General features: G+C 48.4%; 1 protein-coding gene across 1 annotated transcript in view; it reads left to right on the top strand.

Annotated features, from left to right (window-relative positions):
• Window positions 1-5692, top strand: part of LOC119441292 (dual oxidase maturation factor 2) — a 509715-nt gene extending 504023 nt beyond the window's left edge. The window contains exon 9 of the mRNA XM_037705914.2: window positions 4152-5692. Within this exon, the coding sequence (XP_037561842.1) occupies window positions 4152-4221 (70 nt within the window). The 3' untranslated portion in view covers window positions 4222-5692. The remainder of the gene's footprint in view (window positions 1-4151) is intronic.
• Window positions 5693-13357: the final 7665 nt, after the last annotated feature.

Below are 13357 nucleotides of genomic sequence, written 5' to 3'. Positions count from 1 at the left end.
ACATGTGAATAATTAGCAAAACACTGCAGCATCATTTCGAATGATGATAATGATAGCCACGTGCTAACAAAGCATACTGGCTGTTTGTCATTCAAATGTTGTTAAGATATGCGATTTCTCGAGATGAAAGTGCAATAGAAGGTGAACTGACGCACGAGCTATCGAATTTCCTTATAAAATCTGCCTCAATGATTTCACGTGTCAGCTGCGAATTATGCCTAGCCAGCACTTCGCTTTTGTCAAAATAGGGCTTACACCCATGATCACGGCAATGAATGCCCAGATGACCCTGTATCGTGTTGTATACGTTGTTATGGTGTTCCCTGAGACGATCGTTTATGCACCTGCCGGTCTGTCCCACATACTGCCCTCAGAAGGTCATGTCCGCATTCAATGCAAATAAGTTTTGATGCGCAGGTTGACCGCTTGTTATCTGCCGGATACACGAAGGCTTTAATATCAGCAGTCGCGGAAAAACTTTGTAAGCAAGTCAAGCTGGGTGAAAACAATCGTGCACCACGTCCGCCAGTGGAAAAGAAAAAACTTGCAGTACTTCCGTATATACATGATGTATCCCACAAACTGAAGAGAGTAGGGCAACGCGCTGGTGTAGCGGTGGTTTTTTCAGCTCCGGAAAAACTATCGAAACTTTGCAGGTTTGGTTCGCAAACCAGGCGTGGACGTTGTACTGTGAAACACAGGAACCCGTTAGTGTCCTGCACCACTGGCGTGGTGTATATGATACCTCTTTCCTGTGGAAAAAAGTATGTGGGACAGACCGGCAGGTGCATAAACGATCGTCTCAGGGAACACCATAGTAACGTATACAACACGATACAGGGTCATCTGGGCATTCATTGCCGTGATCATGGGTGTAAGCCCTATTTTGACAAAAGCGAAGTGCTGGCTAGGCATAATTCGCAGCTGACACGTGAAATCATTGAGGCAGATTTTATAAGGAAATTCGATAGCTCGTGCGTCAGTTCACCTTCTATTGCACTTTCATCTCGAGAAATCGCATATCTTAACAACATTTGAATGACAAACAGCCAGTATGCTTTGTTAGCACGTGGCTATCATTATCATTATTCGAAATGATGCTGCAGTGTTTTGCTAATTATTCACATGTTGCGCATGGCAGAGCCATATATATTTCTTCCCTCATGTATTCATGAATAAACTGTTGCAAGTCAGCGCTGTGTGCGTGTCGCTCTCTCGTGTCCGTGTGTTTTTTTGCGCTGTGTTTTCGGTAATTAGTGTAGTCATGAAAATGTTACCAATTTCATCCACTTCTGTGTATTCTCTGAGCGTGTATCATTAGCACATCACTAAAACGAGGCCAATGATCTGTTGTGTTATAACAAGACTTTTCTTTCTTTTTTTCCTTTTTTTTTGTCCGGTCGCATGATGACATGATCGCCAGTATCGCGCGTGCGCTCAAGAGAGAAAAAAACGAAAGATACGCGCGGCAGTTTACTGGATCTTACGTATGATTTTGTATTATACTTCAAGAAATGATTACGCCATTCATTTTGTATGGTTACAGCTAACTCCTATTATGGTGAGCGTGTGTATGCGAATAAATGAAAAAGTTGAAAGATAACTTACAATATTTTTTGTTCTTATTTTGATCAAAGTTCACTTTAAAGTACCACTTAAACATAAAAGCTCCTGTAATGACAATGAACTTGTTTTTTTCTGCAAAGAAAATACGTCGCATTCTGCCTGTTTCAGTATCATAAGCATTTTACACCAATGTCAGAAAAGAAAGGTTCATTACAATTAAATGTTCGCGCTTTTAAAATATGTAAAAATATTCTGCAAACATAGTGAAAATGCATATAACACGGTTATTCTATTAATGCATATATCGTTTTTTCAAAGCCAAATAACTAGAATATCCATAACACAGGTTACAGATTTAGGTGAACCAGTGAGCCGTTCAAATGCACCGGATCATATCGGTCAGGGGAGCCATTCCGTGCCGCTCACTGAAATGAGCTGTTTTGTCCATCTCTACTTAGGAGTGAGGATCAACGGCGAATATCTCATCAACCTGCGGTTTGCAGATGACGTTGTCCTGTTCAGCAACAATGGGACGAATTACAACAAATAATTGAGGACCTTAACCGAAGAAGTGTAAGAGTGGGGTTGAAGATTAATATGCAGGACAAAGATAATGCTCAATTGTCCGGCAAGGGAAGTAGAATTAAGGATCGCCAGTCAGCCTCTATGGCCTGAAAATGAGTACGTTTATATATAGGTCAATTACTCACAGCGGACCCTGATCATGAGAAGGAAATTTACAGAAAAATACAATTGGGTTGGAGTGCATACGGCAGGCATTGCCAAATCCTGACTGGGAGCTTACCACTGTCGTTCAAAATAAAAGTGTACAATCACTGCTTTCTACCGGTGCTCACATATAGGGCAGAAACTTGGAGGTTAGCAAGGAAGCTCCATAACGAGTTAAGGACCACGCAAAGAGCGATGGAACGAAAAATGTTAAGCCTAACTTTAAGAGGCAGAAAGAGCTGTGGGGATCACAGAGCAAACGGGGATAGCCGATATTCTAGCTGACATTAAGAGAAAGAAATGGAGCTGCGTAGGCCATGTAACGCATAGCCGGTGGACCATGTAAGATAACCGGTGGGCCATTAGCGTTAAAGAACAGGGGCCAAGAGAAGAGAAGCGCAGTCGAGCACGGCAGAAAACTAGGTTGGGTGATGATGTTAGAACATTTTCAGGGGCAAGTTGGAATCAGCTAGCGCAAGACAAGGGTAATTGGAGATCGCAGGGAGAGGCCTTCGTCCTGCAGGGGGCATAAATATAGGCTGTTCATGACGATTATGATGACATTTTAGCTTCGCTTTAAAAAATGTCGCAGTTTCGCCCGCAAGCCGAAGCATCGATTGCGATTGCAAATTAGTAGCGAGCTATTCGGGGTAGGGATAGTAGTTTTATCGGCTGCATAAACTTGGACGCATTGGCTTACTAACTGAAATAACAATCGTGGTGTAAGCGCGCACAAGCAAACATGAATAGATCACACTGAATGACCGCAGCCAACGACTGTCAAAGCGTTGGCAGCAAGCGCAGGTTCGCGCGGTCTATCGCTTCAACGGAAACTGAGCGGCGAATGCACAGCACATAAAAAGGTCAGAGCCGTGTGGAGATAAGAGACGGTGCGGACGACCGGCATCCCCGGGCCAAGCGCAAAGGAGAAGCTGCCCCCCCCCCCCCTCTTCCCGCTTTGTTGCTTTCGCGTGGGAGATTGAGTGGTAAGATACGCCTTTAGTGCCGGAGCACAGCGCCGCCCCGCCTCCCTCCCTCCCTCCCATACCCCCACAGTCTTTTGCGCGACGGTCACGTTTTCTTTCCGCCGAGCGTTCGCTCTCCGTAATAGCGCGGGAGGGGGTTCGCCCTCCGTGATAGCGCGCGTCTCCCGCGCGCCTTCGCTCGCGCATACGGCGCGCGGCGCCGATTTTATCGCCCTTGGAATCTATACGGAACCTCACGGCGACGGCGACGGCGATGGCAGAAATCTGGTTGAAGTGTCCATATAATTGCTATCGCAATAAAACAAGCACCATATACGCTGTTCGCGCCGTTTGTAAACAGCTTAATGAGCTGCGAAAGCGCTTTTACATGTCCTCCGAAGCCTGGGCCAAAGCTTCGTGTCGTCCACCCAGTCAGCGTCTATGATATTTCCGAAAGAGGGGTTTCCTTAGCCTCACCCCGCGCCATGTACATCTATTGTGAACACGGCGGCAACGTAGGCAGCTGAGGGAAGCAATGGACGCGTCGCCACGTGATCAAACATGGAAGCGTCCATGGATCGCCGCGAAAACGGTAAATACGCGTTATTGTGCCAGATGTATGCATCAAGGTGCTCAGCACCCTGTAGTCGTTGATTGAGTCTTCCAGGCAAACTCACATTATATGTGTGGTATATACCGTCATGACAGGGTATTTTCAGTAAAATGGGTGCTTGAATGTTAAATCCAATGTGTAAATTCGAAAAACATCCTTTTAGCACCCTTGAGGGTGTTAAACTGTTTAGTGTGTGTGTCGACCTGCGTGACTGTCACGCCAAATTGAGATGCCTGATCCTTGCCCACGATCTAGAATGAACACATTTCGTCTTGCAGACGATCCAGCTTCACAGTGGCGACATCGAAAGACGTGAACATCGACCTCCAGTCGGCAGCCATGTGGTGACCAGACGGCTTGGCAGGCTCCCGTGCCTGTCACCGACGCTCGAGCAACATCGACACTTCTCATACCGCTGTGCGGGATGGCACTCTATGAAGCTGGGCGTTCTTCGTGCCCCTGGACGAAGGGCTGTGATGTTGTGTTACGCCGCCAGCTATTGCTGTTTGCTTCTAAGCGTGCCACATTCTGAACGCAAGCATGTCCTACCATTGTGAGACATTCTTATCTTCGGTGTCAGTCGCCGCGTGTGTGTGACGACTTGCGTAGAAACTCAAAGCATTTGTTAGAAGTGTCAAGGACGCCAGCTTTCCAGCCAGTGGAACAAATCGTTGCTGGGTTGTGTGTTACATATATCCGCCGCGAACACGTCTGATTGAACCCTAAAGAAACTAGAAGCGATTGATCCTTATAGCAATTTTCAGCTTTTTCTATCGTTTTTTTTTTAAATTCGAAAAACCTGTGTACTAAAACAATGGCGGAAGGCTCGTCATGGCACCTCCCACATAAGAAAGCATTTTACCCCACAATAGAGTTTTGAGTCTCATTGCAGGCAACAAATTGATGGCATACTAGTCATGCGAGAAGCAAAAAAAAAACGGTGTGATGTGGTAGACGGCCCATTATAGACGTAGAATCGAGCGAGTGATTGCTTTAATACTCAGAAATTGTGAAGTATAACACTCGAAAGGCATTTGATGCAACTCAAGTACCACATTGAAGCTTTTTAACTCTTCAATGCCAATGGCTTGGACCATTGGTTTTCATTTCTGAGAGTCGTGTGTCCTAGTTAGGAATGCGGACGAGCAGCGGTCAGTTCTGCTTTAAATACTGATACTGGCATTGCAAGTGACACCTGTTTGCCGTTATTTGTGTTGTGCCCATAGACCAGCTGAAATGCAAACAGCATGCAGGTTATGTGACATCAATTTCTCGCACAATGCAAAAAAAATGCTAAGTTTATTGCAAACGGACGCAATGCGCTTGACTCCTAAGTGATCGGTATTCCTCACAGACAGCGCAAATGCGTCGATTCCATATCTAAAGCTGGAGGAACGCAAGTATGTTAAATATGATACATAGACATGCCCAATATCCGCAGCCGTAGCAGTTTTTATTGCTAATGTTCACTTTCTTCACTTGACGCTGTCGGCACTGCGTCTGCGCTCAGTAGTGCTGGACGACATTCCTGTAAGGGCTTCACTCATTCAGTGCGACGCTGCTCGTTGGGCGACGGTGCACAGCGACCTACTTGGACAGACGTGGTAGCAGAAGCGACTCCAGATGTGATACTCTAGTCGGGCCGGCACCATCGGGTACACGTGTCACGCCGAGCTCTGTGGCTGGTCCATCAGATGTAGGGAAGACTCTCCCAGCGCGGCGCATGCAAAAGAGCTGAAAAGTCGGCTACGCGCACTCGTGTTTAGGAACAGAAGCTTTGTGATAAACAGGAAATAAAAGGCAACTCACTTGTTTTGTTCCTTCTTGGTGTTTCATGTGCATGCTGTCAATTGTTGAATATATGGGATTGTTGAATATATGGACCCTGTTGTACTGACGCTTAAAGGGCCCCTAAACCACCTCAGATATTTTTTGAACATTTCAAGGAAACACGCGCATCGAGTTCAGAATGCCGTCACGATCAACCATGCCAAACGCTGCAGCGCTACGCGCCGCGGGCGCGCCGCAAAACCAAAAAAAAAAAAAAACAATGCTTTCCTCCTCCCCTCGCCTTTCCGGAACACCAGCGGTCGTCACGACGTCAGCAGGGGGAATCTGGTGATGTCAACGGTGGAAACGATGTCCATTGGTCGAACAAGAACCTACGACTTCCGGTTTGTCTGCTAGCAGGTACGCGCGCTCCCTGCTCGTCCTCGCCGTGTTGCTCGCTTGTGCGCGCTTGCGCATAGGTAATTACAGCCCGCAACGCAAGTGCCAAATCGCTCGTGTTCCAACACAGTCATGCTTAGCGGTCTCATTAGCTGCGCGAACGGTGTCGGCCTTTCCAGACGTGCGCGCAACACAGGGTCTATAGCGGTACGCTTCGCATAACACGCGCCGGCATCGCGAGCAACAGCGGGTAGCCGAGAAGCGCCGAGTTCACGTCCACGTTACCGGCACGCTAACTCGCCGCACGCCGTTTGCCATTCGCGGTGTGCCGTTCGACAGCGGTTTTGCTCGCGAGCGGCGAGATTTCCTTGCGTACGTAGAGAGGATGAGACCGGGACTCATTTGTGCGGCAGCCTCACCGCCGCTGATCGCTCGACGGCGCCGATATCGTCGCTAGGCCTTTTCCGGTTCCCTTCAAAGCTACAGTGGACGGCGCTTCGAAATGAATTACCGACGCTCACAAGCCGCAATATTTTATTATCGTTGTTATCGCTCTTCGCAATAATTGTACACGCAGAAGAAAAATACGCTGATATTAGCGGCGCCGTCGGCTGCGATGCGAGCACATGCCGAGCCGATCGTCTCCCGTCGGTAGCCGTGCACTCAGCTGCAGCCGATGTTTTCGTTGCCGGTGGCAGAGGCGCGCAGCTTCGCGGTCGTGCCTGTTGATCGTGCAGCGGGCGGGGCGGCGGCCGAACTGTCGTCTACTTTGGACACCTCTCGCGCGGCAGACTGGAGGCCATATCGTCGTCCGTATATGTGGCGCTAGCATGGCTAGCGTGCACGTGCCTTAACCGGAAGTAGGCAGTGTTTTGAGAAGCGCGTTGGCGATTACGTATGTCACGTGTCATTTCGAGCAGCACTCGGCGAGGAGGGGAGACCAGCCGACGAGGAGAGTAGCGAAGGAAAGAGCGAAACGAGCGAGGGCCGTTTTTCGATCATCAAACGCGTGTAACTCCGCTATTAGGGCACCATTTCGAAACATTCTTGCGGCAACGTGTTCGTTGTAGACTCGTGCACAACTGCAACACCACAACTAAATTTCGACCTCTGGGTGGTTTAGGGGCCCTTTAAGAAACGACTGATGGATGGGCAAGGCCCTTGGCGTCGAGAACAAAATAAGGCTCAAACTTGGAGGTTAACTGTACCCAAGGTGGAGACCAGCCCGTGCTGCGTCGACGGCTGCCACACCAAGCCCATAACCATGCTGGCACTCAAACAACCAGTGTCGCCCCAATTCGTTTCACTAAAAATTCCAAGTTCCTAATTGAAAGCACTAGAAAAATGTAGACTTCCTATGAACAATGAATATCTTCTAGAAGGAATGTTGCGACCCGGACTCTGTTACCTGCAGTTCTCGAAAACATCAAGTCGCCAAGTTACAGACTAGTGCGAAACGCTACTCGCGCTCTTTCTCATAGCAAACTGGAACGGCACGGGGCCGTCCATTTGATGCTTTACCTTGGTTATTAAAGAGGGACTTTCCATCGGAACTCGAAAAGAGCCATATACATAGTGCCAAAGCGAGTTTCTTCCTGGAAAATTTCATAATGATTTCATCGCACAACACAGCATGTTTCATTCGATTATCTATTGCCGACGGCCCATTATGTATATTTGTTATCAATTTCATGTATAAGATTTTATTATGCACTAACACAGGCGTCGAATACAAAAGCTCACAAATATTCATGTATATCACAGTTGCATGAAAGTCGCATTGCTTTGGCGGCATGAAGTTTAGAGACTGACAACATCGGCTAAAATGATATACATATATCTACAAAGTTAAGTTGACAGTTTTTTTTTAATTAGTTGCTGTGGCGTACGTGAAGACCACCTCTACAGTATGGTTATGTGGCGAGTGAGATGATAATTATCGCCGTTAGCAGTACAATTAACAAAAATTGAATAATCAACTTTTGACTGGCTGCAGTAAGCATGCAGTAACGTTTATATTGAAAAGTTAGAGGCAGTCGTGTTTCTACCCGAGTTCCACTTGCCAGAATTCTTCTGGCGTATCCGTGCTTTGAGATATCGAACTGCGAAGTTTAATTGCCGTTCGCATGATTAAGCATGTAAGGCAGTGCGACCGGCGCGAAGCTCCTGCCTTATGTGACGCGCCTATTGCGTACGGCGTTTAGGTCAAGGGGGAGTGATAACTGCCCTCTTTCACCCTCTGCTGGCGTAATCGCGAAGCGCAGAAGTCGGAACCGCTATCAAAAATTGGAGGACGCTTAAGCTTCGCCTTTAGGAGTCGAACGTGATAGCGTTACCGGGCCCCGTTCGCATCGCATTTTTCTTTCAGTGGGCTTCACTGCAACACCGAACGTGGGAAAGCCAGCTTACAAAGACCAAGCTTACACCGATCCCCTTAAAGTCGGCTTCGCTTTTAAACAGAAATGCATTGCTGGGAATTCGTTTTTGCAGGCGTAATATAATTCGTCTTATAATAAAATGTGAAGACCCTAGGACCTTTTTTTTTTCTTTTCTTATTAATTGTTTGCTATTGCCCTGACGCGCGCTCGTGTCCAAAACGCATTGGGCATGCCAAGTCCCAATTTGACCTGCCGAGGATTCGAGCGCCATCTGGATAGCCTTTTCGCAAGTAAACTACCCGAGCACGCCGGTGTTGGTATGGTAGAAATGCTGAAAAGGGGGTTCGTGTTTGAGTTTCCGCGAAACAGAATTATGTTTTCTGGTACATTCAAATTACAATCCGACGGCACCATGTCTGTGGGTTGTGGTTAAGCCGTGCTTTACCATTTTTCTAACGGATTTCACTGTGAGAAATTCAATTTTTGTTCACCAAGACCTTGCACCACGTGGAGGGCCTGCGCGGTCGGGGTAGTTCGGGATTATTTGCTCCTTCACTCTCACCTTACGCCACGCGGAGGGCCTGCGTGGTCGGGGTGGTTGGAGGTGATTTTCTCCGCCATGGACGCCGACGCCCGGATTTTTTGTAAGAAGGGGCCCTTAACGCTGTCGCGTTAAAACAAGGAACCGCGCAGGCTCTAACGATGGTAGCTTCCGTTATACCGCGATAAGGTATAAGATATACCCTCCATCGAAATGCGGCCGGGATTCAGTCCCGCAACATTGTGCTTAGCGCAACACCTTAGCCACCGCGGCGGGTGTCTATATACCGGAATTGAAGGATTTTGACGCGCCGGATCCGAAAGCGCTTTCAAAAAATACAAGAAGCGACGAGCGTTATGAAGCGCTTTACTACCGTTTCGACCGAGGGACCGGGCTCTCTCTCTCTCTCTCTCTCTCTCTGTGTATATATATATTGTAATGAGGAGAGACACAGAGACAGCACCCGTTGTTGTTGTTGTTGTTGTTGCCTCAAAACATGGCCCGTACCCGTTCCTGGGCCGGCTGTTCTATATTCCCCTTCGTCGTCGTCTTCTCTCTGGCCGCGCCCACACTCCGAGCGCCCGAGCCTAGGTGCGTCTTTTCTTCATTACACTCGGCCACGCTGCCGAAGATAGCTCAGGTAGTTGTGAGAACACGCTGATTGTGGAAACCAGGGAAAGCCGTCCTGTGCGCAACCAGCGTCTCTGGGGGTCGGCACTGACTGTTGCGCTCTGGTCACAGGTCCCGCCGACGATTATCTCGTCGCAGTTGGGAAAACGGGGCAGGCGATCTTGGACAGTGAATCACCATCTGTCTCATAATGCGGGATCGGTCGCACTTGTTGCAGTCGGTCGTAGTACGAAGGTGCTTCGAGGTGATCAAGCCGACTCGCCTTGACAAAACGTCGCGCACAACCGGGCTGTGCTCTTCAAAAGCCGCACCGTCAGCAGGATGTGATAGGCCTGCGATGTGCATTGTGAAAGGCGATGTTGCAAGCTTTTCAAGGCTCGAAGCAGGGGACGGCTGGGTCTGCGCCGAAACCGATGGTCTCTTGCGCGCCTTTTGAGATGGCTTCTTGTGCGTATTGCGCGTTGATAGTCGCCTGTGCGTCTTGTAGTCTGTTGGCAGCGAATGAATATCTCCGCATTCGGCCAATGACGGCTGCGAAGTCAGGACTTGGGATTCCGACCGGGTATGAAGTATTTCATGTTTAGGATCCCTAGACAAAATGGTGGGGACCAGTAGTTGTAGCGCTCCATCATCAGAGTTCGACGAAATATTAGACGGTTGGTCCTTACTTGCGGCACCGCAAGACGAGGACGGACGCACGATACCCAGCGGGAAAGAGGGCCGGTACTCTTGAACGGCAACCTCGTCTTCGGCGCCTGTATACTCAACTGTGTACTCAATACTGTGTACTCAAGGCTCAGCTCGGAACTATAGTTCCGAGCTGAGCCTTGAGTATGAGCCCGGCGGCCTCCCGGCAGTGGGCCAAAGATGGGGCGGTGGTCCGCCGAGTGCTATCCCCCGCCTGGTGTGGGGCTGATATCGTCGTCCGGTGAGCCGGAGTTGTCGGTTGGTGATGCGCCGCCCGGTGGTGGGTCGACACAGGAGTGGCGGTCGCCATGCGTTTCCCACCGTCTGGGATGAAGGCGACGCCGGTGAGCCGGATGCTGTGTCGGGGCAGCCTGCGGACATTGCTGCCGAAAGGACGCATGGTACACCTGCCGCAGCATCGAGGCTGTATCTCTCAGCAGCACTGTGGTTACTGCGCGCGACTGGTGCGACAAAATATTACAGTCAATGTAGCCGCATTAGTAGAAGAGGAGGAGTGTTAGCGGAGAAGACGAAGAAGAGAACTCTTCTTGCTCGTCGGAGGCTCGCCCTGGGGCCTGTTCAATAAACACCGTTTGTCGCGCGTCGTAACAATATGTTTGTACTAACTCAGTGCATAGAGATTTCAGTAGCTCAGAAAAGACCTTTATTGATAGCATTTCTAGATATTAAAGGAGCTTATGACAACGTAGACAGGGAATTGTTGTGGGATATTCTTCAATACGAATGCATAGATGACGATTTCGTGGAGCTGCTGAGGGAGATATATCGAGACAACCAAGTACAAGTGGCATGGGAAGGCCGAAAAGGAAATGGTGGGAATTCACCAAGGATTGAAGCAAGGATGCCCTCTGTCACCATTGTTGTTCACGCTTTACGTCAAGGGCATAGAAAGACGACTGGAAAACAGCGAATTAGGTTTTGATTTATCCTACATGCGTAATGGACAAAAGGTGCAACAGAAGGTCCCTGGACTGATGTACGCAGACGACATTGTGCTACTAGCGGACAATAAAAAAGATTTACAGATACTTGCGAATATCTGTGGGAACGCAGCGACAAATCTAGGCCTTAAGTTTAGCACAGAGAAATCAGGGATTATGATCTTTAATGAACACACGAGTAACTTCGTGGTGTCAATTCAACAGCACGTAATACCCATAGTGAAGCAATATAAGTACCTCGGCGTACACATAAACGAAGGAAAGAATTACTCAAGCAACCACCAAGATAATCTGAAAATAAAGGGGAAGCGGAATGCAGCATTAATGAAACACAGAGCACTGTGGGGCCACAATAAGTATGAGGTGGTGCGTGGAATCTCGAAAGGAGTAATGGTGCCAGCGCTAACATTCGCAAATGCCATTATATGCTTAAAATCGGATATATTGGCGGGTTTGGAAGTTAACCAAAGATCAGTAGGCCGGTTGGCTTTGGGAGCACACGGTAATACGACAAATGAGGCAGTGCATGGAGACATGGGTTGGGCCTCTTTTGAAGTCAGAGAAGCACAAAGCAAAATTAGTTTTGAAGAAAGGCTCAGGAACATGGATGAAAATAGATGGGCGGCTAAAGTGCACAAGTATCTGTACATGAAAAGCGTGGACACAGAATGGAGGAAGAGGTCAAGGAAGTTGGCAACCAAGTACAGGATAATCGAAACTGTAAATAGACAACCAAGGGTCATCAGAAAGAAAGTGAGAGAAATAGAGACCGTGAATTGGATGCAAAGAATGGAAACGAAAAGGACAATGGAGATTTACAAGAATGAGAAGAAAGAAATTAGAAGGGAAAATCTGTACGATAACACAAAGGGCAGTGCCTTGCTATTTGAGGCTCGAGCCGGTTGCCTAAGGACGAAAAGATATCGGAACAAATATTCGGAACTAGATGAGACATGTGTATGCTGCAGTAAAGATCCAGAGACCACTCAGCACATCCTAATGGAATGCGACGGGATCCACCCAGCGAGAACCGTAGGTAACGTGCAACTCCCAGAAGCGCTTGGGTTTAAAGTGGAAGGAAACATAAACAGATCAGCCGTAGAGATCAGCAAGAGACGGTTAGAGTACTGGTGGAAAAAAAGCAGGGAAAAGATGGATACGACCATGATCTCTTAAAATCATAGGCAGCGGTACAAGGTAAATATTTGAAAAGAAAAATAATGAGAGGTATACAAAAATGCTAGATAAAGAACATGTATAGTATACCTGATTAAATCAAGCAGGCTAGGTGACTATTTGTCGCCGCCCCGTTTCAAAGGGGATGCCAATAAATCATCATCATCATCATGTATGTATACCCATATATACATATATATGTATACGTATAGTATAACCGGAAGCCGACTTCCGCTTCCGGCTCCACTTCCGTTTCCACTTCCGGTTCCGCTTCCGGTGCCGGAAGCCAGCTTCCGGCTTCCGGAGAACGCTTCCGGCGTTTTATGAAAAAAAAATTTCTGAAAGTTGCGTCCGTAGCGCGGAATCGAACCAGGAACCCCTCGCTTCCGAACGCGCGGCGCTAACCACTACGCCACGAAGCGCACATAGACACGCGCACCACGATGGCAATAAATACCCAACATTAACGAAAGGCCGCGTTTCTAGCGCGTTTCTAACGCGTTTGTGCTAGCGCGTTACGGCACGTGTAAGAAGCTGGTGTAAGACGCTGTGGCCTCTCCGCCTTACCTTCAACGCGTTTCGAACGCGCTGCCCAAGGCGGTGGCAAGTCAAGTTCAAGTCGAGGAGCGTTTATGAATACGGGGGGTATACTCTCAGCAGTCATGTGATGGCGTCGGCAAACGCGGTGCACGTTCCGGCATGTGTAAATGGCTGCGTAAGACGCTGTGGCCGCTCCCCCTTACTAGAGAGTACTGCACGTTTCTAACGCGTTTGTGCTAGCGTCCCCTTAAGCGGGAGATCCGATGATTCCCTCCGGAGCTTCGCCCACTCATCATCATTCACCCCGTGGATATGCTGTGATTTTTTTTTATCCAGCGGCCGTGGTAGTACATGATTATGTACGCGGTCGTTTTGCATTACTATTATTGCACATGTGCATC

The sequence above is a fragment of the Dermacentor silvarum genome, chromosome 2 (assembly GCF_013339745.2).
Source record: "Dermacentor silvarum isolate Dsil-2018 chromosome 2, BIME_Dsil_1.4, whole genome shotgun sequence".
Lineage (NCBI taxonomy): Eukaryota > Metazoa > Arthropoda > Arachnida > Ixodida > Ixodidae > Dermacentor > Dermacentor silvarum.
This window is presented reverse-complemented; position numbering and strand designations above follow the sequence as displayed.